General features: G+C 41.9%; 2 protein-coding genes across 2 annotated transcripts; both read right to left on the minus strand.

Annotated features, from left to right (window-relative positions):
* Positions 1 to 807: 807 nt before the first annotated feature.
* Positions 808 to 13,327, minus strand: e2f2 (E2F transcription factor 2). Its single transcript, XM_051077974.1, is given in 8 exon segments — positions 808 to 2,697; positions 2,699 to 2,880; positions 3,748 to 3,946; positions 4,271 to 4,383; positions 4,509 to 4,672; positions 5,273 to 5,492; positions 6,200 to 6,299; positions 12,491 to 13,327. Coding segments are annotated over 8 exon segments (1,344 nt in total). The 5' UTR covers positions 12,770 to 13,327; the 3' UTR covers positions 808 to 2,610.
* Positions 13,328 to 17,040: 3,713 nt separating this feature from the next.
* Positions 17,041 to 19,181, minus strand: id3 (inhibitor of DNA binding 3). The gene is made up of 3 exons (XM_018663670.2): positions 18,714 to 19,181; positions 18,246 to 18,319; positions 17,041 to 17,831 (listed from the first exon to the last, which is right to left on the minus strand). The coding sequence occupies exons 1-2, from the start codon at positions 19,011 to 19,013 to the stop codon at positions 18,266 to 18,268; spliced, it is 354 nt and encodes a 117-aa protein (XP_018519186.1). The 5' UTR covers positions 19,014 to 19,181; the 3' UTR covers positions 17,041 to 17,831; positions 18,246 to 18,265.
* Between the last annotated feature and the right edge of the window lie 6,053 nt (positions 19,182 to 25,234).

Consider the following 25,234-nt stretch of genomic DNA (forward strand, 5'->3'; position numbering starts at 1 on the left):
ACATGAGCTGTTGTAGGCAACATCTGTTAATAGACACTTAGACGCTAATACACACCTGCTGTTGGTTTCAGAAACAGGCAGAGTTCGCGGAAAACTGGTGCAAGCAGATACAGTTTATTTTACTTGCACAAGCTCTGCTGACAACATTTGAGGTTTATGGTGAGCATATAATAAATTTGAGTTTCCTGTTGTCATACACAACCTCTACAGTTCTAGGACCCATAAACTTTAGGTCCGTTATAAACTTACTTCAAGAACTGAGCAAGTATGTTGAGCATACAAAGCTTTTGGAAGCTCTGTGGGAAAAGACATATGAACTTAAGACATTCCCAAAGAGAGGTCCTTGAACATTGCACTCTCCTCTTCACCTTGTATTTAAAGAAACTAATGGTTGCATGTAAAGTTCTAAAAATAAAGTGCAATTTGTTAATTTCTGCTAGATTTCCTTGCAAACATCTTTCCCTCCCAGAATGCATTAACACCATTCTACACTGACCCATTGAACTTTGACCTCCTGGGTGCCTGCAACCTTTTGTGAACTTGTTTCCAAAGCAACCAACTGACAAAGAATGATGGGTGGTTTTTGTCTACCTGTCTGAATGCGTTTATAGCTTATTCAGTGTCATTGTCACTCTTCGTGTCTACCCATTCTCTCTCCTCAGTGAATGTCAATTCTTATTTGATCAATATCCTCAGTGGCCATACTCTTCTGTTTTTAGAAAGAAAATACTGCATGTTTTGATTCAAGTCTGTGATACGAGCCCTTAGGTTCCTGACATGAGAAAAAATCGAGCACAATTCCAACTGTGAAATCAAACCATGGCTTTAGTATTTATTTTATATTTTCAAACAGACCACACAATATTACAAAAATATTAAGTGCTGCATGTCATACAAAACAGTCATGACCTCTGCAGAAAGGCCAGTATCAACGTTCAAAGAAATTCAGGAAAAATAGGTATAAATACAAAACAACTTATGTACAAATACCAGAAAAATAATGCTTACTGAAAAAAACACTACAAAATTCTTAAGTCACAATATATAATCTACATTGTAAAAACGCACACACATACACACACCATGTCACCCAATTCCCAAGCTATCAAATACACACACAAGCACACCTTTTCAAGTTTTGTTAGGACAGGACAGTTAGCTTATCTCTGCAATGTAGAGGGAAAGCCAAAAATACATCAGCATGAAATTCAAATTTTCCAAATGTCTAGAACGCTTCCAAAAAAACGTTTAACAGATAAAAGTCACAGGTGCTCTGATCCCAGGTGCATGTCTTTGACATTTTAAAAGGGTTGCACCATAACATATGGGAAAGCATTCGTGAGCCTAAAATCTGAAGTTAAAATTGACAAATTGTTTTTGTTGCTGTTTAATCAACAAACCTAATTCATTCAGAACAAATAGAGGAAAAACAAATCATTCCTCTAATTAAACCTTAATTACATAAATTAACTGACCTTCCACCACACCTGCAACACAGATGCTGGATTTCATTCTTTTGGATAATTTCCTCAGAAATACAATAGTAGTTCCACACTACTAAATAAAAAAATTCAATTAAAATCAGCTAAAACTCACATCAATAAGGGAGTAAGTGGATTTGAAACAAAGCTGCCAAATCTACAAGACAGAGCATGTGATCTTCTTGTTCAGTCAGAGATAGTATGTGTTCAATAAGTACCCATCATCGATTGTTAACTCTGGCTCTGGGCCCAGAATATGGCACACAGTGCAGCACCAAACAGGAACAAGGCCTGACATAAAGCTTAAGGCAGGAGAGAGCAAACTTGATTAGACAGAAGCAACATGAGCACCTTCAAAATCAGTTGTATGTCTAATATCTACACTCAGATTTCACACTCAGGCTGTAGGTGCTAGTGGATCTAAGAAGACTGGCAGTAAACAAGTTATTCACAGCTTAATTTGGTCAGTGTCGAAGATACTAGGACTCCTACAAACACACCCTGTGTATGGTTCTTGATGGCTTTAGCTTACTCTCATCCAGTGATTGAATCCTGAAAAAGCTGCACGGCAGTTAAAGCTGACATAATACAAGGCTGCCCCCTACAGGCCAAAGAGTGGCACAAACATTAAGACTTTGGAAACAAGGAAGAAAAAAAGTTCCTGAGTTGTCACACCGAAAACACCGCCTGATACTGAAATGTTTTCAGATCTTTTGCTGGTGATGTGATATGCATAATAACTCCTGTGTTTGCATGAGATTACAAATGTTTTCTCTGTAGCGCAATTTGAAAATGTGACAGAAAATCCAAAAACAGTCCCTGCTTTTTTGAACAGTGTTTCTATATGGTTGGAGATGACATCAGTGTCAATCTCAGCCTCACCCATTCTCCCAGTCTGAGCATTTTTTTTTACAATATGTACAATTGTGATTTTTACTTTATTAAAATTAGCAAAGGGGGTAAATCCCCCTTTGGAATCACTGCCATTAAAACAGACATGGCAAAAACAAAGAGTGATGGCTTCATAGTGTAATATTTCCTACTTCCAGAAGGCATTCAATTAAATATTTCCCCCTCTTCCCCATAAATCACCCCCCACCCTGCACCCCCCTTCATCTTTACCTCAGCTCTACAACAGATCCCCAAGATCATACGTGTCAAAGAAATCGGACACTCCTTCGCCATCCTCCAGGCTCCAGAGGTAATCATCGATGGTCCAAGGGTGGAGAGAAACTGACAAACGGGGTGTTGGGATCCGTGGTGAATGAGGTGCCAGGAAGCTGGTCCTCTGTGATCTGGAGCAGGCTGGGGGGCAAACCCAACAGACCCTCTACGTCCAGCAGAGAGGAACTGGAGGCTGCAGCTGAGGAGGTGGCTGGAGCTGCTGTGGACACATTGGCTGTGTTTAAAGAAAGGACAGAGCAGGGGAGAGGATGGAGAGGAGGAAGATTAAATTTATGTGTCTGAGTGTGGACTCCATGACAAAAATCTCTGGGGATGTTGGCTTTAGCTTACATCACCAGTGGTTAGCTAACTGGTAACAGCTGAAGATCTTAACTCCTACCACAAGTTCAAAACTTTATTTATACTTTTTTCTTATCTTCACCCTTGTGACTTCTGTATCTGTATTATATATTATTTTATTTTATATATATATTTAGTCTGTGCATTAAGTATGGAGTAAGAACCAGAGGATGATTAGCTTAGCTTAGCATAGCGTAAAAACTAAAGGTTCAAAAATACGCGTACCAGCACCTCTAAAGTTCACTAACATGTTGTATCTCATTTGTTCACACACAAATGTATAAATGACAGTAGGTGGTTTTGCGGTGAGTTACGTGCAACAACTATTTCTTTTAGAAGTAAAGTAAACTCAGTGACTTGGCTCACAACTGCCTGAGCTCCACGGCCTGTAACCAGATATTTTTATTTTGACATTTCTGTTTGTTTATGGATAAGAAATAAGAGTTATAACATGAAATTTACTGAGCTTTAGAGGTGCTGTTAAGCATATATTTGAACTTTGGACAGAGGCTTGCTGTTTACTCCTGCTTCTAGTCTTAATATTAAGCTAGGCTAATTGCCTCCTGGCTCCAGCTCCTAAGCTAACACATAGACAGTGATCTGCTCATCTACTGCAGCTCAACAAGGAAGCAAATAGGCTTTTTAGCTTTTAGAGTACAAACTTGCACCTCAAATAGCACAGTTCATTGTAGGGTCAGATTCTTACTATACAGTGCATGCCCCTCAATAAACCTCTGCTTACATTCAGAAGGCTCCTCCTTGACGCTGTAACTTGGTGGTGCCACTGGAGTTGCAGTTGGAGGGCCGAGGGGCTGAGGGAACTCCTTTTTAGGGGTGACAACACTCTTAACAGGGCTAGCATCTTCAAGACCCTCTTCTGGACAGAGGTAGACTTCAATGGGGCCGTTCTTACTCTTTAAATAGATCTGTAATGATCCCTGCTGTAAGGACAGAGGGAGACAGAAACAGATTACTGTTAGTTTGAAACACATTAGACATACTTACTAGTTTCTTTGCATGTATTTCATTTATCTTTTGGAGAGTATTTACCAACAAAAAAGTGTTTTTTGTATATATTACTCACTATTCTTGGCAAAACTAATTTAAGAATTTAAAAATAAATTTAAGAAGACTTTCATCCTATTTGACAGCAGCATCGACACATGACAGGAAATGTGCATTGGAGTGCAGTGGCCCAGAAAGTGAATGAGGTGAGAGGGAGGAAACAAGAACACAATAAAATTCAAGCAAAGATAAACTCTCACCCCTGCTGTGTCTGGCACCTCCAGCTTGGTCTCAGCAGGGGCCTTGACAGCGATGACTGTCTGGTCCCGTAGACTGCCGATGGAGCGGATGTCCTGGTACGTCACATAGCCCAATGTGCAGTGTGAAGTCAAGGGGTAACAACAGCAACAGATGTCAAGTGGATATTTGCATGTGTAACCAAACACAGAAGGGTTGAGGCAGGAATGTGGTTAAACACGGAGATGGCATGTAAAGGATATCTCTGACTGTCTTTGTACTCAGTGAGCTGTTTGAGCTGTTTGGTGCTGGACTGAATCAGTTCATCCAGAGATCTCTCTGCTCTCTCCAGGTCAACCAGCTCTTTCCTCAGGGCACAAGCCTTCTCTCCTCCACCTGCACCACCCTCAAATACATCTCCAACCCTGAGAGACACACATAAGCATAAAAAAGTGTGATGATTTGATTGCATTAGAATTAGTTAAGAAAATGTCTTTAGCTGTCATAACAACTCAAATCGAAGGGCAGACAGTGTAATAGGTAGTAAGCATTCTACATAGTGGTGATTCAGTGTCCTAAGATTTTGTTTTGTCTAGTTACAGCCACTAGGTGGCAGATAAGCTCAGTGTCAGCAGGAACATACATACTGTTGTGGTTACACCTTCATATTGTGATGCAATCCAACACATTCAATGTATCTTGAATACATACAACCTTTGTGACATGTGGTTTCATTTTTGTTGTGTCAGAGAAGTGATGGTTAAATTCATTTTGAGACTGTAGTTCATGGTGTTGTACTGGGTTTCTTATTTATTCAAATGTTTATTAATTCTTATATTAAATGCTGATAGAATTGCATTGATCTTGGATTTCTTTCTTAATAAGGGCCATGATCCAATCAGACCACAGAAAGTGAGTGTGCATAAACTTCTGACGCCTTATCTCCACCTATGTCCTCTATTAGCTAGAGCATAAGATTATTCCCATTCCAAATATTAAATCTCTGCTGATCCATTTCTACTCACAGCCACTGGATGTTATTCTTTGACTTTTTTCTGATCAGCTGGACTCCCTCTAGGACATTGGTGATGTCATAGATGCGTCTCTTCTGGACCTCCAGAACCTCAGTGGCCCAGTTCAGGTCCAGAACCCCATCAGGAGACTCAGCAATCAGACCCACAAACTTCTTGGTCAGCAGGCCCAAGGAGGTGTCATACCGCGTCCGCTCACCTGGAGACTTTGGAGCTGTGGGCGAAGACACAGACAAATGGCACATGAGAAGAGAGCACTTTGTGATGACAGCATGACCAACGGATGAAGCAGTGCAGATATTAAGTTGTTTAGAAATACTTTGAGTACTTCTTTTGGTTGATCAGCTGATGCAGAGTAATAGTTCAAACACTTATCAAATTAGTCATTCAAGCTGTTGTCAACCATGAACCACTATGAAAACAAACAATTATATGAATGTGTCAGTTGCCTTTACTCCGGTGTGAATGTGACTCATTTTGCTTTCTATGTTTGACATCTCATTCACTGATTGTAAATCATTTGAAACCACTAATATTTTAGTATCTGGAGCTCTTGAGTTCCTGGGACATTAAGTTTAAAAAAGTGTGTGCTGCTTTTCTCTCTGGGACTGGTTAAATGAGCTTCTACCTTTTGAGCTAACTTCAAAACTGCCCCATCCATTTACCCCCTACACCGAGTCCCATTCCGCTATCTAGCCCCTTTTGGACTTGGACCATTGTAAAGAAGAACCATTAGACTACTTCCTGGGACTTTCATGTTGCTCATCTTGTAATAAAATTGGACCTAACTGTTGACCATTTCCTCCTATTGTTACAACTTTCTGATGATTTTTTTGTAATTGCAATTTTCCTTTTTTAATGTTCCTGTTGTGTCTCCAACTCCACATGGACAAAGGGTCTGCCCACAGAAAGTGTACTCACTCCTTGGACTTGGTATCCTGGCTGTGATGCTGCCTTTGCCTTTTGGTGTGCGGAACTCTGGGAGGTAAAGAGGGTCCTCTAGATCCAGCTTCCTTTTAGCCTAAAAAGCAGATGGTTTATATACATTATTAAAAACTGGAACATTTGAGGGCAAAGAGGGAGTTTCCTATAGCTGCAGTTTTTACTGAGAAGAATATAAATAGTGTGTCTATAGTCTGCTGGAAATAATCTGTCAGGCTGGCTACTTAACAAACCTCACTGACTTCATAGTGGCAAGTTGAAAGTTAAACTGTTAAAACGTATTGTTTCAATGAAACTGTGACATCAGTGCTGGCAAAAGTGCTAAATAGAGGGGGTTGTTGAAAAGTGCCGTGTCATAAATGTGCCAACAGCCCTCAAGTGCAGAAACAAAGCATCCCCCCTCACACTTTCCCAAGCACTTCAATAGGGCCTGATCTTGTGTGTGTGTGGATGGAGTAGAAAGGGGGGCAATCAGCTCTCAACCCTGCAAACTGCCAGGAAATCCCTGGAATCACTCAATGACCTCTCCTCCCCCTCTCAAGCCTTGCTACATCCCCTTTCTTCTAAGGATTAACACACAGGCTCATTCCACACACACACACACACACACACACACACACACACACACACATACACAAACAGATGATTACCTGATTACAACTGTAATGCATCATACACTCCAAGGCCTAGGGCTTCAACTGAAAACATGTAAACACAACCATTGGAGCTAAGATAAACTAAATATCTTCATGTGACCTTTTTATTTTGCACTGACCTACATAACAAAAAGTGAAAGTCACAAGGACACAGCCCTCCCTCTTTAAGATTGAGAAATGACCAACTGTCAGAAAAATGACAACTTGTGCAAATTGGCGACACCCTAATGTGCAGAATTCCTGCCTGTGAATTGTTAATACAAACAAGTGTTCACGGTGGAGGAGAAACTTTTGCAGTCAATCAGTAGACATTCCCCTCTTCACGCAGCACGCCCACACAAAACGCACTGGTGATTGAACTAACGAGGCGTGGGATTTCAGCTCACTGTTAGTGTGACTGCTGGGTAATTTGTAGTATCTGGTGAGGACCTCACCTTTTTAGTATTCTCCTTTCCTCTGTGTCTCTCGACAAATACAACGAAAATCCCTTTTTTGTCACTGCAGCGCGAAAGGAGACAGTGAGCTGCTTTGACTAACAGGTTTAGGCAACTGACAATTTTCAGAGATGGGGAAAAGTGCTGCATTGACTTAACCATGTGTGGATGTGCCTGTGCGAGTACAGGGATAATAAAGGCTGCCATTGTCCCACTGTGCTTCCTGACATGTACACCTGTTAGACTGGCGACATCTGGAGCAGCCCAGCAAGTGTATGTGCGGTTGGCGGGGTGGCTTTTAATCCCTAAAGCACACAGGCAGCCACACAGACACTTCAGCAGGGCACAGAGACAGTGACTGGCTACTTTGTAACAAAATGGTAGCTGTTAGCATTTATTAAGACTTCTGGTGGGATTAAAAGTTGTGCTTTTGTTGGCTCAGAGTACTGACCGTAGCTGTTAAACACCAGGGGTCACAGTGAAGAGTGTGTACAAGCAGTGACAACTGTAGTTTAAACACAGAGAAGTTCTGTCTGGTTTTGCTGAACTCTTCAATCCCTAGTATCTCAGTGCTAAGCATTTAGAAACCTTCAAATAAAGTATAGTGGAGCTTGATAACTTCTGTTACCTAAATGTGCAGACCAGGCTGCACCATGACTACATTCTTCAGGCTTGCAGGTCTGCACTTTAGAAGTTGCAGCCACAGGCATGGTGACATGTTGTAAGAGGGAACCAACGGTTTCACCCTGCAGCTGTATAGGTTAAGGTGGGGGCTTGGGTGCTCCTTTTTTGCATGAGGGATTTCTCTGGTGAGTCAACCATATTACGCAAACACCATTTCATTCAGTGGAAAGACAGGCTGTCACTTGTGTACGGACCAATCAGAGAAAACTGCATTTATTGAAAATGGAGCCAAGCACACAGGCACATTGCCCCTGACACAGTCATCTCAGAACACACAAAACCTCACAAATGAAAAACCTCATGAATGAAAAACCTCATGAATCCGATCATTGAGTTAGTCTTACACAGAAAGCTGGACATTGTGTGCATTATAATTATTACAGCAAGCATATGACTCAATCTAAATCTGTTCTTATGTAGTGCTGCAAGTCACTTTTAGGCCTGTTGCTGTCGAAAAAGAGGAAAGGGGAAAGGCCTGAGTCAACTACCCTCCTTTTAACTCTTTATCTTTAAAACTTGCGGTATCAGCCCACTCACGTTTGCTCCAACCTCACCCTGCTTGTCTACCCAGTTACACCCAAGCACTGCACATGGCAGCCTGTTTGATGTACATTCCTTTGGCCGATTCCTATCGTCCCTGCTGCTGTGGCAAAATCTCTGCAATGGTATTTCGCACACAAAGTCACAGTCACGTGAGTGAGGGACCTCTGCTGCCAGGCCTCTCCTCAAACCAACAAACCACGTCAGTCAAGCTGCATGGGACTCAGATTCCAACCAAGCCAAGGGCAAGTTACAGTATGCCTGCAAGGATCTGCTCCTCTGTACACAAACCCCTCACTACCACACCCATGGTTCGTCTAAAGAAAAACAATGGCTGCATTGCTGATGAGATTGTCAGTGTGTCCCTAAAGTGGAAGGAGAGAAGGGTGGATCTGCCCATTTGGGTTGCTGGTGGAGAGCTGGGTGGGGTGGGGGTGCAGGCCACTTTGAAATGCAAAACTCCCCCTATTGAGGACATTATGCTTGAGGGCCAGCGCTGGCCTGAGGCTGGGGTAAAACAAGGTGAATGAGAGGGAATAGAGAGAAGAGATTTTGGGTGAGTGCATACAGTTGCGGCCAAAGTCACACCCAGGTGATATCGGTCTGAATGGGGGCTCACTATATGGGGTCCAAGAAGGATGGAGCCAGAAGGTGATTCAAGACAGCACTGGTGTAAGAAATCTCACAGAGGAGCTGTGTGCTCCTACCGAGTGGCAGAAAGAGTAATTCATGAGGCTGATATTAATGCGTATGCTATTTTGCAGATTGTACACATTCCGTGAAATTGGGAACACGCACATGTGACATAAGCAGGGAATAATGGGGACATTGTTTCTGGTACACAACATTATGCAGATACATCTTCTGGCAAAATTGCCGTTTGATTGCTTGTTGTTTCAAAAACAGACAAATTCACGTGTAGTTTGAAATGAAAGCAGCCGTCAAAAAGAGAAAGGACTTCCCAGGACTTTGGAGGGATGCCTAAATCCTGTAACACATTGACATCACTATCAAGCTGAAATGGAACCGGAGTGACACAACATAATCAACAGTTAACACACCCTGGGTTAAAACTCACATGACGATCGTCGATACGTTGCCTTTTACTACAGTCAGCATGATTAATAAGTAAAGGCCAAATCTCTGCAACTAAAGTCAAACATTAACTTTTTCTTGAAGTGTTTGTGAAGGCACGTGCCCCATGACCAAGCTTTTGAGTGTGGGATAATGCATGACTGTTGCTGTTGTAAATGAGTTTAGTCTGTTTGAACTTAAAGGAACTCTGATTTTGTTCCTCAGTCAAAAAAAGCAGTGACAGAGACAATGGTTGTTATGCCGTTTAAGTTGAAGGAAGTGAGTTGTACATGCAAAGGCAACGCTTCCTGTAAACATAAGAACCATGACTGAACATGCATTCAAGCTGCTGTGTCAGCATGTACATACATATCATCAGCCAGAACATTAAAACTTGTCACTGGTTTTGATTATTCTACAAATGTGTGTTGCATGCTAGCTGTCCTTAGCCATGACAACCTTGTATTTACTTTGGTTTGTCACTTTAATCAGAATCACAATGAAGACATCGTCCCAAACTAATGCAGTCATGCCCATGTCCAAATATATAAAGAGACTAAGCCTGCTTCCAAGAGAAAGAAAAAAGGACAGTTTGTTGTATGGACAACTGAGAATTATCTTTAAGTGATGTCCATCCCACGTGCAGCAGTGAACCTCTGTGGCTGAAAACTGAAGCCCACCTTAAGTTGGATACAGCTCTGCACATCTAAACCTCTGTATTTAGGGAACCAGGGGTGGACAGAATGTTCTAGTATTTGGGACATGACCCTAAATGACTCAAGTTTGTGCTGATGCAGGTCTGCATCAGAGATCATAAAGCTCCCATAAAAATGTCTTCTTACATGGAAGAATAATACTAAAAAGAGGAAGCTGTAAGATGATCATCACTGAGTGTTTTTGAGGTAAGAAAGAGGGAAGGAAGGAAAAACCTTTAAACTCCTTACTGCCCACTGTGTCACTGTCATTTCTGAGAATGGGAATCAAATGGGATCACTAGCCTTCAGTTATCTTTAACATGAACAAGATATATACTGAAAAAGTTTCAACCCATCATCTACTCATACCATCATTAGTTTGCAAGACTTAAAAACGTTTATAGTGTTTTTTCCCCCCATAGAACTGAAAGTTCACTTAATTTACTGAAATGTGCAGAGGAAGTTTCATAATCATGGGACTTTGGGACTTTTGAAACCTGCTGTGTAATTTCTAAAGTGCATTACTCTTTCTCACCTCAATTAAGCTCTCATTTTGGTGACATGAATGAGTTTTTTTTTTTTTTTTCCCACCAGCTGCGGCATGGCCATGTACACCTGTGCACACCAGCCCTTTGAGCCATCACTTAAGAATAGAAGATAACGTGGTAAGCACATTTAACTGTGTTTATAGCAGAGGGGAAGAATAGACAACACAATTATCAGTGTGAGAACACACTCAGCGTTCTGGCATCTTATCTGCAACTTGTCCCAGTCTTCATCTGCACTATAGTTCCCATCAGCCCACATCCAAGACAATCTATATTAGTCTAAGCCAGTTATAGGGAAAGCTATATGTCACAGGAACTGGTCTTAAAGCTGGATTGAAAGGGAGAATAACAACAAAATGGATCGTCCTACCATGTGACAGGAATACATAGAGACATGATTTGTAATTATGTCCACCTTGGCATATGATAAACCAGGTGGCAGCCTATTTCTCACTTTACTTACGTGCAGCTAATCCTCTTGAAGGGCCTGTTAGTAAATACGGGCCCAAGGGCAGGGGGTTAACGTGAGATTTGGAAACCCTGCTGCACACACTCTAACCCCTAACCCCTTCAGCCTTACTGCAATTCAGTAAATCTAAAACACTGCAGGGGCTGGCTGGAAAGAAGCGACAGATATAACAAACAACAGCAGGTGTGGAGCACTAACACGTCGCTGAGTGTGATCCAATCCTCTCAGATCATCAAGCTTCACAAATAATCCTTCAGGAATACAAGGCAAGGCAATTCTGTTAATACAAGGCAAGGACACTGTTTACTTGTTTTTTTTTTTACAGTACAAATTAATGTTTGTAAGAGTTCTTTCCACCTGAGCACACACGCATCAACTCCCAGGGAAACACAACAGTTGTCCGGTTATGACCTACGACCTCCACCTCCTCCCTACAGTGATAGGAACGGGTTACGCAGGTCCTGTATTGCCTTAATGACAGGTGCAGTTGGAGCAGCTGTCGTACATAATGGTGTAATCTCAAAAAAAGCTGTCAAAATAAGAGCGTGAGCAACAACTTGGGAACATTTCTTCTAGATTCAGAGCCTATTTTCAGTTCCCAAAGTGGTCAATAGAACAGATGAGGGCCGAGTGTAAAATACTGTATTTACATTAGTGTCATCAGCTTGGTTGCCACCGCCCCAGCATTGTTTGATTGCGTACCCCTTGCTGCCCAGGCTATCTCCCACTGTGAGGGCCACTCATCCTTCCTTTTCACAAGAGAGGGGGGGCCCCCCAATCACTCTCCAAACACTATCAACTACCCCCCCTCACCAAAACTATCAAACACAGCGTTTGGTCTTGTCTGGCTACAGCTGGACTGCGGGGAAAAGATGTCACACATCTTAACATGGCAGGCAAAGGGGACATATACCATTCATACACGTCCAGCAGCAGGCACAGTAGCCTCCTCTGTGTCTTATCACGTCAAAACATATTTGAATGTGCCCCAAACGCTGCTAAAACATGCATACCAGTGGAAGGCAAGAATTATTCCGCCCACACACACACACACACAGACACAACTCACTACACTGGACACTGAGTCAGTGATTCGTTATTTAAAAAAAGAGTGTAAATGTGCAGTACAGACTTGTAGTTGTAGTATGTGTGTGTGTTTGATTCTTTTACCGGCAGCCGCCCGGAGGATGATCTGATGGGTTTAGCCTCTGGTCCGTGGGGGGTTGAGTACAGGCTGTTGGCTCTTTGTTCGGCCGCGGCGGTGTTGCAGATTTGGGTGAAATAACCAGCCGGTACCGTGCTCATCGGCGGGCTGGACAGTCCGGTGCTGAAGAACTCGGTCTTCACTCCTCCGGTGGACAAAACCTTCATCTTCTGCTGAGAGCAAGGCAGTCCCACTGCGACCGGCCGACCCGATGCCGGAGAGACGCCTTTAGGGATTCGCATCATTTTTCCTGAGTAAACTAAATTTAACCGGATTGGTCAAGCGAAGGGAAGAAATGTGCTGCTGGCTAAGCACCACCAGTCAGTCTGTTACAGACAAGCCGCTGCTGTTGTAGGCTTTGTATGAAAATATACTGCTACCTTGCGAATATAATAACAAACGAACCAAGAGCAACTCACACTGCTGAAATCAGCCTGTTCAAATTCAAAATGCACGAGTTAAACATGCAACACAGGCCTGTTTTGTACTAATATTCGTCAATACACACAGCAGATGTTGTTATCCTTTGTCCGGTAACAAAGTGCAGAGGAAACTTCCCTCACAAGTTATTAAAATAGCTGCCTAAATAAATAAACAATTTCAAACATCCACTCAAAAGTCCACTACCAGATGGATTCCAGGTCTCAGTGAGATCGGGCTCCAGCTTGAGATCGACAATTTATTGTGACCCCACTTCTGATGCGGAATCCGACCTGGTCTGTGACTCCTGTCCGTCCACCTCAGAGCTCTGCTCTCCATACAAGAGGACAAGAGCTGGGGAAGGAGCAGCTTCTTTTTTTTTTCTTTTTTTTTTAGCGCCAAACTTGGTCCCGCGAAATTTAGATCTCCCGCGGTTTGAACTCGTCTCTGATTGGCTCGTGGCACGTTCGGCTTGTCACATTTGCATAAAACAGTTGTACGGGGAGGGGGCTCGTCTCTTAAAGGGGCCGTAGCACAATTTTTGGGACATAATGTTCCTTTATTACCAGGCTAGAATTGGAGACAATGAACAGTTATTAGTTTGAATATGAACGAGTCTGGTCTATATAATCAGACATATAATTGCAGAGTTGTGACTGCTAGCACACTTTTTGTGGTTAATATAAGCCGTGATAAGCAACAATTTGACCCATATGTTGCATCATACAGCAGCTCAAGCTTCAGCTTCCAGGCCTATCCATAAATATAAAACCCATGTTGTTATGTGGGCATGTTGTTAAAACTAATAGAACTTTATTCAAAATTTTAGCCAAGATTACAGATTTACAAATATGGAAAAATGGACAAAACATGCTGTTTGGTGTAATAAAGTGCTTCCACAAATTGTAATCAATTTATTTGAACATTTAACTTAATAGTCATTGAAAATGTGTATTAATAATGAGATCAGATAGAGGTGGTGGAGATAGTGGAGAATATATGGAATTAGTTTTCATTGTATATTGACAGAGTAAATGCATTATTTATACTTAGAAATTAATAAATATAGAAATATAAATAATAATATTTGATTATGAATAGAAATGGTTTTTCTGGATCCTCTTTATATAGTAAGTAAGGAGCTGTTTCATTGTTAACAAGGGAATCAGTATTCCCCTGGATGAAAGTGTAGGCTGCTGCAGGTGTTGCTGGGGATAGTTTGTAGATGATAATTGGATTCATTCAGTGCCACTCTTGCTTATTGGCTCAGAGGAGATATTGAAAGAAAACAACCCCTCCCCCAACCACAGCTACCAGACCCAAGCCATATGACTTGACCCTCATTGGCCAAAGCAAAGAAGACTCCCAGCCAAAGTAAACCCATTGTCGTGCCTCAATCTGAACTATATTTCAAATGAGACCATTAAATCCAAATATCCTCTGAATGCAAGATAATTATACTTTATGCACTCAAGATAGTACTTAATGACTTTATATACAATGTAAGTAAAGGGTTAAGGGTGAAGGGAAATGCTGACTCAGCTGCTCATTACACTAAGATAAGATAATTCTTTATTATCTTTTGGTTAAGAAATTAATTTTGTATGAAATGACATTATAACAGTAAACTGATGTTAGGGACTGGAAATACTAACAGAACTTTCATAAGATTCTCCATATAATGCAACTCAAATCACCTCCACCCTCTGTCTCTTCCCTTTTCATACTACACAACAAAATGCAGTACAACAACAAGTGGTTTTGCATAATCCACACTCAGTCATGGGAATTCAGATTCATACTTAATTCAGTCTCTGTGATCATGCACTGAGTTCAGTGTTGGCCCTTATTAATTTCCCTTCTAAGGTATACATTGATGCCAGTGGCATGAATGACTTTGAATGAGACTTACATTTTCTGTGTATCAAAAACATCCTGAGAAACCACTTCTGGGAGGATTCATGTTTTTTTCTGTCACGTGCTATGGTTTTAATGCATGTTTAGACCACTTAGAGAGACTGGGCTTGGTCAGGAGCCAGTGCTGAATAGGCTTGTAAATACAATGACTTACTGAGTCATTCAAATAAATAAACTTGACTTAACAGATCATCATGGTGGCTGTGGGGGGAAAATGTAAGTCAATCAGTAAAGCCAGGACAGCATCTTTTATATTATTATTACTATTATTCAGTGAATGCTGTTTTTAAAGTGAAAAAAAAAAAAAACCATCACGTTCACATGGGATTTAAATGGCGCAAAATAAACTTGTGTTGTGTATTTAAAGTCATTCTAAGTATAGTGTGAAATACCTCACACTGGAGGCTCACTCTGGGGCCAGACAAACATGCTCTCACATCAGCACATGTACTTAATGTTCATTGTAATAACAACCTTTTCTTTAACACATGCCAAAACTTGCTCATAGTGTCGCTACACTGATTTTGAGCTGGTTGTATATAGCTCTTGTGACTGATAAAATCCTTGGATTACATTTTGGCCTGAGGTTTTTTTTTTTTCACTTTATGCTTACTAATTACTATTTGATAGAAAACTAGTTTAGATTTGTTGCAAAGTTAAAGGGGCGTATTGCTATGTCACAGCAGTGCTTGACACACAGAAGTTCATTCTAACATCTGCAACAATTATCTTATATTGTGTTTAGAGTGCTTACATTCCTGGGATGTCAGGGGGCCCAATTTGTTGCATCGTCATCCAACACTCCCATCTTGTGGTAGCTCTTATGCATTACTTCAGCCTCAAGCATTGTTGCTACTTCATCTTTGTATCTGTTGATTAAAAAGGGATAGATACAATATCATGAATGTGTGTTTGATGCAGTCTAATACAATAACCATGCAAAAAATACAAATACTAATATAATGATTAGTAATGCTTAGTGTGTCAGTTCCTCTATACGATTGTCACAGCCATTGTTTGTAATGTACTATACATTTTGGTGTTCATGCCATGTTGTCCCCTCATACATAAATTACATATGTGGGGTGAAGGACAAATGACATTCATCCCTTACAGTATTATGCAAAACCAGTACCTATATAATGATGTCCCTGAAATAGAGATCAACTCTTCTTAAACAGTCCAAATGATACATACATTAATTCATGGATTTTAAAAAATGAATAATTTTAAACACCTAATAGTTAATGTCTTAATAATATCTGGTAAATATTCAGTATGCCTATGTCTGAGGTGCTCCACAAGCTTGAACCTTCTTTGAGCCAGTTACTCATTTTAACCACTAGATGGCGCTGCAACCTTATTATTACGATGAAGGTTAGAACTAGGTCGAGTTGTTCAATGCTTCAACATATTGGAGTCTGATGGTTTACTTTGTTGTCTGTAAATAACTAGACAGGAAATAAAACCACAAAATGTTTCTTTATTGTTGCTGATTAACCAGATGAGGCACTGGTAGTACGTGCCAACATTTAATGCCTGAAATTCCAGATGAATCCACAGGGTGGAGTAGTTTGTTCAGCTTTAAAGGCCAGCTAAATACAGTAACAATTTCCATAGCTTATCATTTATCATTAGACAGTTAATATTTGATTCCAGGACTGAAGCTTCAAAATAGCTTCACTCCCATACGTATTAGGCCAGTAAAAAGGCTTAGAAAAGGATTTCTTAAAAGTAGAGTTGCATGAATGCTGCATTACAGATGATACTCTTCTATTTCCAAGGTCAAGGCGCCATAGACACACTGTTCTGGCATCATGAATCTTGAAATGATCTAGATTATCCTGGTTTTCAAGATTTATGAATGATCAGAATGTTTTGTTTATTGGTTTTTGATCATGTAACACCCCCTCTTTCTATGTCATTTAGGAAGTTCAACTGCTTTCAACTGCTGGTAACTCATTCTCTGGAAAAATAGAAGCTCTCACAGGAAACTCCCTTCGTTTGATTTCCTACCACCCAACCTCAAGATTCATCTCAATACATCCTGTTGTATCAGCATTTCGTTGTCATCCAAAGCCAAAAAGTCACGTCAGCATCACTCTCACCTTCTGAAGAACACAACTATAGAGTTCACACTCATTCATTACTTCATATCAATCACACCATACTCGCCAAATAGTTTCACATCTTTTTTTTTATTTCATTACATAAGAACATACATACATACAAAGCAAACTTTATAATAAAGAGTTTATGAAACTCACATCACATTGTCTGTAGAAATAACACAATCCCTACAAACATTTACAATTAACTCTAGTATAGAGTTCTGATTATACCTAACAAAACCCAAACTCCCATTCAAAAAAAAAAATACCGACATCCAAATTGACTCACACCTTACATACCCACAGCAGATATGTACACATTCGTATGAAGTTGTAAGTAACAGTCTCCAGATCATTAGAAAACAGATTTTTGGGGGGGTGGGGCTTTGGTGGGGGATAATGCAGAGAAAATTAGGTGAGATTATGATGGGTTCAGGTTGGGTGTGTGTGTTTAATCCACAAAAAAACTGTTTGGAATGTAACACAATAATGGAAAATAAAAGAATAATGTACCAATGTTTCTACTTCTATCTATAGGGAATCCCATTTGGTTGAGGAGGGCATACAAAGCCGGTTGCTTTCAGTTTCCAATCCTGGCTTCTGCTTTGGTGTGTTGATTTGTCTGTCCAGGGGCCAAAGAATGAGTCTCTGTTTTCTTGCTCATGCACTACTGTTGATCCCCACTCATCTAGGAAACAGTCCACTTTTTTCCTGTCTTTTCTTTCTTTAAAACCCTCCACCTCCCTCCTCCTCCTCCTTCTTCTTCTTCTTCCCCTTCTCTCCCAAATACCTATCCCACCCTTTCTGCCCCTCTTGTCCTCTTGCCCGGAGTGAAGTGGAGACATGTGTTTCCCTGCACCTGCATGGAGAGAAAGGAAGAAAAGTGAAGTCAGATCTCTCCCTCTCACCCTCCCCTCGCCTCCCCTCCCACCCTCCCTGCAGAGGGGAGCAGACAGACTGGCGCCTAGCATGGAACTTTCATTAACCCCAGGCAGATAGCAATGAATCCGCTACACATTCACTGGCCTGTCTAATTGGCAACCGTGGTGAATGTGGAAGGGTAAGGAGACCTTCACATCAATGCCTACACTATTCTCCCTGGTATTCAAAGTTTTATTTATTTTATTTATTTCGTTTGGAAAGTCAAAGCAAGACACTGTTGTAATTCTAAGCGAGTTGCCCGAAGGTTGGACGATTCCAAGCACATTTGTCTTGTGATTTCATTATTTTTTCGAAGACGTTACGATTGATAAGAAAAAAGATGATTATGTACCATGATCTGTCATCCTCGTCCTAGTGGCACAACCGCCCTTCTTCTTTGGAGAAATTGCGAGTAAGGTCCGCAGTCTGAATGGAGAGCAAAAAGAGAGAGAAGCAGTCTTAGACGCTGGCAATACCATTATTCTAATTACATATAATCAAGAATAACTATCTGTGCGGGGGTGTAACATATCTCCCCGCAACATTACATATCAGAGAACATCATCTGCTTCTGCATCACGACAGTCTACAATGTCATTGCAAAGCATGCATATGCATAGGCATGCGCGGATGCATATGTCTCAAAGCATCTTGGAAGTTCCAAGAGGAATAAACTTTATAAAAATCCACACAATTGGACTTAAACTTTAGAACTGTCAATGTAAATGATCTGTTGTGGAAAGATCTACGGAGGAATTGCTGTTAGTATGCGAGGATGTTGAAGGAGCATTAGTCCACCGTGCTGCATCACAGTCCTCACCTTTATTGACAAAACCACCTCCGGCGTGGCCGTGTCCTCCGCCTCCAACGCGATCTGCAGGTCGAAGATGTAGTCGATGACGTGCTGCAGGATCTCCACCTGGCTGACCGACTTGTTCTGCGGGATGCTCGGCACCAGCTCCTTCAGTTTGGAGTAGCAGTCGTTCATGTCGCACAGGGCGCTCACCGGCTCCTCCAGACACGAGTGTTTATTCCGGCTGATGGCGAGACTCTGCTCCGAAATGCAGCACACGGCCTTGTAGCAGCTCCTCACCGAGCGGACGGGACTGATAGCTTTCATGATGAAAACAGGGCGCGAAACGACGACGACGACGACGACGACAACAACAACAACAACAACAATCAGACTCGGCTTGATGTTTGAGTAGAAGTTGGTGATGGTTCTCTCCTCGCTGCGGTCTCCTTAGTACTGTCCTGAAAGGCTACAGTGCTGTATAGTGACAGCGACGTACAGTTTTTATACACTGCGCGCCTGCTGACGCCCCCTTTCTCGCATCGTTCTCTGATTGGCCGGTGCACAGAGCACACCTATTCTCATTGGCTGAAATCACCTTGTGGAAGGCCTGGAAAGAATGAGGAAATTAGGATGGGATGCCTGAAGGGAATTGTCAATCAATTAGTTACCTCTTTCAGGTGGTGTTTACTGATACTGAAATAAATGGAAAAAGTCTTCAGAGTAGGGCCCAGTTCGAGCTGCGAGGTGAAAAAAAGAGGAATAACTTTAATTTACAACCAGGAGAAACTAGGAGAGAACAACTGTTATAGATTTTACTACAGTTTCTGTCTCTCTTTTACTTTTATACATAGTTATAAATCCAGAGATGACAACAATAAAAGTCTTCCCAAAGAAAGATCATGTGATCATCTCATTAGAAAGGTGTTCCTTTTTAGAGAATGATATAATTATTGATTACTGAACATCCCTAATGAGGTTTGGCTATATGTCTGAGTGTGACAAAATGAATCTCTTCTATCATTTCATGTTGAATATATGATATTTGTATGATATAGGTAAAAGGTCAGTGGAAGGCCAAGTTGTTTCTACATGAATTTATCACCATAAACCTGTTATTATAGTGATCAGTTAATGGATAGGTTATGTATTAACTGATTGGTCATATATGTTTTGGTTGCTTATAGTCCTACACTATCTATCACACACTATCACTATCATTTAAAATGTCTATAACTCAAGTAGCACTAAAGCTGCAAAGTTATTTTCTACTAAAAAAAAAAAAGAAATCTAAGCTCATTTGGGTGAGAGTGTTCTATGAAAATTATATTCCAACATTTCCAAATGTTGCCGTCCTTTAGTTTACATCAAAGCACGTCCCGTTCTGCTCCTATTTGGGTCTTATTTTCCCCTTTTCTCACAATCCTGTTTTGTGGAGGAATGCAGGCTTGAGCCAGCTGTGTGTCCTATCCCGGCCCAGCTGTGTTGATCTAACGCGCCAGTCCCAGACATGCTGGCGCCAGCCTCCCGACGTCATCCATTCACCCCGACGCGCACTCCCCTCTTTGGCAGACGGCCCGCCCTCCCCCGTCCACCACCAGAGTGGAGAGAAGCAGAGGCGCTCGGAGATCCGATTGGCTGTACGGGTCTGTCAGTCACGGACATGGACCTAACCCTCTCTCCCAATGCTTCCCTCCTCCCGTCTGCAGTTGTACTCAGAAGAAATTAAGAGAGAAACCTTTCCAAATATTCCTTAACTTGTGTAATGACGAATAAGCCCAACATGGCCTGGAGGCGAATGTCCTCATGAAAAGCGACAGGAAAACACTGTACAGCAAGGACTATCATTAAAGCCATGACAAATCCAAATCTAACTTTACACAATCAAATAAACCAGTGTAGTTTTTGCACAGTAGTCAGATAAAGACAGTGGTTGCTTAACGGTCCGTGGGTGCCAGTCTGTAATGTGTTCACGATAATTTTGTAACTACACTTGAACGTCTCACCCACTCAGAAGCGAGGGCCGGAACTATCTATTTAAGGTTAAATTGTATTGTAATTTTGGGCTGTAGGGAAATTTGACATTATGGGCTATTACTTCACACACAAGAAGAAGAGAGTGGGTAAAAACATATCACACTATTTCAAGATAATGAGTAAGTGCGAGCACGCTGCATTCTTATCTTCGTCCTGGGCCACATTTGTGCGTAAATGCACACGGCTGGAGATATCTTCTCCATTATGCAGAGGTTTAACAGATGTTCCAGTCACTAAAGTCTTCCTCCTGGCAATCACCCCCCCCCCCCCCAACCGTTGACCCCGCATGACAAGTCATTTCAGCAGCGACCTCACTTTAGAGCAAACCGCGTTATTGAACCGTGAGACAGGACTTCGGTCCAGTACTATTTTAGAGATATATTGTGTGAGCGGTGCAGAGTATCCAAACAAGACTTTGACCTCAAATATCTTTCTTAAATATATCAAGGGGAGGACAAATATTGCCCCAAAATTCCCAGGTCTGGTGGGAAAATAATTGTTTGTATTAGTCGACTAAGCAAACTGCTGAGGCAGGGATTGGGCGAAGTAGATTAGGGCGTTCAGGATTACAGGCCCCCACTGGAATACATTTGATGATCCGTAGACAAACGCTGCCTCTGAATTCGCTGGCATTTTTAGGAACTGGGAGCTATTTCTAGGATATCAAAAAAAAAAAAAAAAAAAAAAAAAAAAAGCCAACAGAGTACTTTCCTCTGATACCCATGACAGCGCTTGTCTGCAGATTCCAGAGTTCCCGGTGCGTAAATCTGTGCTACACACACACATACACACTCACACACACTCTCTCTCTCTCACACACACACACCAGTGTGTCTGGGCAGGGATCAGGTGCTTGTCGGAAAGGCCCCGGACACAATCGGGTCTCTCTTTCAATGGATGGGAGAATTCCGAGCCTGGCGTCAGTGAGTCTGTCTCTCTCCCCGCCTTTCCCTCTCCCTCTCCCCGCTCCTCCGTGCAGCTGGACGCAGACAATCAAGCCATCAACAATCGCCATGCATAATTAGCAGCGCCCCCTCCTCTCTTCTCCTCTCTCCTCCTCTCTCTCAATTAAACTTCAATCTATATTTTATTGACAACCAAGTACTACCTAGGAAGAAAAATAATTCTATCACATAATAATAAGGCTAAACATCTGTTCCATCTCTATGACTGAATATGTGTTTCCATAGGAAGGATCTGAATCTCTCCCCTCCACTCACCTTTACCTCTCACAGCACCTTCTCTCAGCATAAACAAAGTGTCTCTTTTTCCATCTGGTGACAATAGCACAGAGTGCAGAGTAATGAGGGTCATCTTATGAGATGAGACGGAAGGAGGAGACAGAGGGGGTAAAAACCACCACACTGTCATGTGGAGTGGCAGGGTTGCACACAGAAGGGTGTCTTTTTCATCCACAAGTGCAGGCCCATCTTTGAGGGATAATTGAGTGTCAAGAAACAAGGAAACTTAATTCTTTGTAACGCTAGTTGTGTGTGTGTCATGCGGGATTCCTCCTCCTCCTCCTCCTCCTCCTCTGCTCCCTGTTTTGCACTCTGCTCTTCATCAAAGACGCTTCAGTCTTCTCCGTCAGCTTTGAACGGCCTACAGATGCCAAGCTCTGACCCAAGCAGTGACATGACATTTTATGCACATTATTCATTTGTGCTGGTCACTTGTTATTTATGTTAAGAGTCTCTTGTTCAAGCCTTCGCGTCATTATTTACTCATTCATTCATCCTGCCTGCTTTTTAGATGTCAAGACACCTAATGTAACAAGAAAGAACCCTGCCCACATAAGCTACTTCATTATTTGATTCAGTAAATCAGATAATATGTGTCCATCATGGCTGGTGGGTGGCATGACAAACTCTACGTGACAGGATTGTTTCTGTGCCTCCATTGTGGCTGTTAATACTAAAATACACTGTCATGCTTGAGCTAATATAAACACACAGCTCCAAACACAGGTGTGGTTGTATTCAAATGCATCTTTATGGGGTGGACATGTTAGGATATGACAGCTCACACCAAATCTGGTGATGTTGATGCACAATGAATACAGATAGTTCCCTAACCTCCAGTCACAGCTGGGTGCAGTTTATTTGCTGATGCAAAACAATCTGGACATTGTTTTAGGCTGTACCTGTACCTGTGCTGTGGTGGTAGGTAACCATTCAGACACAGATATGCCTTTTCTCTGTCTGAATGTTGCAAAAATGTGAATCTCTTCTTTGCAGCATTAGTAAAATCCTTTCCCATGTAGTCACCAATGACACAGGCCAGTTTACTCATCCTGAGGAGTACGGCACAGTTGGTAACAGTTGCATAATGTTTACTGTGACTGCATAGGAGTTTTGCCAAGTCTGAGGAAATAACATGGATGACACCACAGTTATGTCAACAGGCCTTACCCTAACTCATGCTAAATTACGGCAAAAAAGTCTGCATTACAAACTGAGTTTGAAAGGCACAGGTGTTCACCAGGCAGAAAACATACTGTATCTCAATGAGACTACTATCAAATTGTATTATGGGAACTGTAGGATCCAGTGGTTCAGGAGCTTGAGCCATACTAGGGAATAAGAGCCAGCCTCTGTTGCATCAGTTTTGATAATTACTTAAAAAAAATTATCCTGTCCTTTGTTAGAGTAAGACTAAATTGTTGGAGTGTCCCTTTAAGACGCATTCTTATGTCAGGTGTGAACTGCTGTCTGTCTCAACTGGATCTAAATGGAATCTAGATAACAACAAAGGTGTGAACAGGGATTGTGTATCTTTGTTTTGGCACCAAGCAAGAATCACTCAAAAATTTCCAGTAGAGTGAGAATAAATTGAATTGTCAGGAAAGTGGATAAGTCAGGCACATGAGGCTATAGTTTCACAATACTGTGGCTGCAAATTGTGGGAACCGTGCTGTTGTCTGTATCATCATCTGGCCCTGCCCATGTCCTTGGGTGTGAATATTTTACTGCTGTCTCCATGCAGGAATAAAATGTGGCATTGCAACTGTATAGCAGGTGGCACACAAGCCACAGAAGGCCGTAAAGCCCATGGCCACCACATAGGGCCAAAACAAGCTGACTATAATACTCAGTGTGACTGGGCAAGTGGAGAGGCTGCCAGCTGCTGGTCACACCATTGTTTTGTCGTTTTCATCGACCCTGACTGGAACAGTCCGTTTATTCTGCAGCTATTCCAGTGTGGATAAACATCTGGCTTTGTGTAAGCATGGTTAAGGTCAGACTTGGTGATCATAGTTGGGGGCCAGTTGGTGTAGACAAGGGTGATCTGATTAGTCATAACACCTTCCATCAATCCTCTCAAACAAAATGCAGCATTTTTTGGAGTAGAATCGCATATATGCTATTTTTTGACAACAAACTGTAATGGATTATGTTCATAAGTTATTTATACAAGAGACATCACTTACACCCACTGTAGAGCTGACACTGAGTTTGTTGCTGTAGTCTACCATTGGATGACCATTAATGGAAGCACTGGAGGCAGTAATCTCTCTTCAATAACAATTCCTCTGTTTTCAAAACTGCAAATAAACACCAGAATGTGAGTCTGTGGACAGCACGGAGACAAACTGGCTGTCTCTGCTCCACATCCACTCTTGGCCTCTCTCAGTGTGGAGCTGCACGCTCAATTTTTAAATCAAGCAACAATTTGCAGATGACTACCAGATGATGACCATAATAATTGCAAATACTCTTGTGTCATTGCTGTTCTTACACTTTTTTTGCAAACGGAACATTTGTGGTAAAAACACTTTAAACTCACTTGAACTAGAATGTTGACCTTGTAATTAAGGACCGTCTTGGCCTGTACTTTCTAAGACCCCACGCAGAGTACATTGCTTTATAGATATGGAGAGTGTTTGGCTGTTAAACTGCCCCCAAATACAACGCTGTGAGAAAAAAGTGGTCAGACTACAGTTTGATCCGTTGGATGGGGGAGAAGCTGTGGTGGAAGGAGACGACTGAAATGGAAATAAACCAATCCCAACATTTTTGACCAATTACAATGGTGTATTAAGTTGCAGTGAACGAGGTCGGATGAAATTTTTTGACAAGTTCGGCTGGCCTGCCTGAGCACGATGAGGCGATCAAGGCCAGAACTGAGATGTTCATTTTGTTCACAGATACCACACAATGCAAGCTCATGCATGTCACATGGACTTGCATGAGCATGGACACAGACTGGAGGACCAAGATGGAGAGATAGAAACAGGAAGTTTGCATGGTTAGGAGGCAGAGTCCAGTGAAGGGAACAAGGTGAGAGAGGCAGAGAACATTAGCGTGGAAAATGACTGTGGGAGAACCTTGAAGACGAGCGGCAGATAGAAGAAAGGGAAGCTCAGATGGCAAAAGAAAGACAGATTGAGAGAAAGAAAGACATAGAGAAGCCTGACGCTATGGCTGCTGCTGCTGCAGGGGATCAGCTGGTCAGGCTTCACACAGACACATAGACAGAGAGGCCATGAGGTCCCTGGTGGGTATCTCTGC

Source organism: Lates calcarifer, linkage group LG19 (assembly GCF_001640805.2).
Source record: "Lates calcarifer isolate ASB-BC8 linkage group LG19, TLL_Latcal_v3, whole genome shotgun sequence".
Classification (NCBI taxonomy): Eukaryota; Metazoa; Chordata; class Actinopteri; family Centropomidae; genus Lates; species Lates calcarifer.

Coding starts and splice junctions, on each gene's coding strand:
- id3 (XM_018663670.2), bottom strand. CDS start 19,013: ATGAAAGCTATCAGTCCCGTCCGCTCGGTGAGGAGCTGCTACAAGGCC. Junction 18,320..18,713: donor AGGTGGTTTTGTCAATAAAG/GTGAGGACTGTG, acceptor CTCTCCATTCAG/ACTGCGGACCTTACTCGCAA.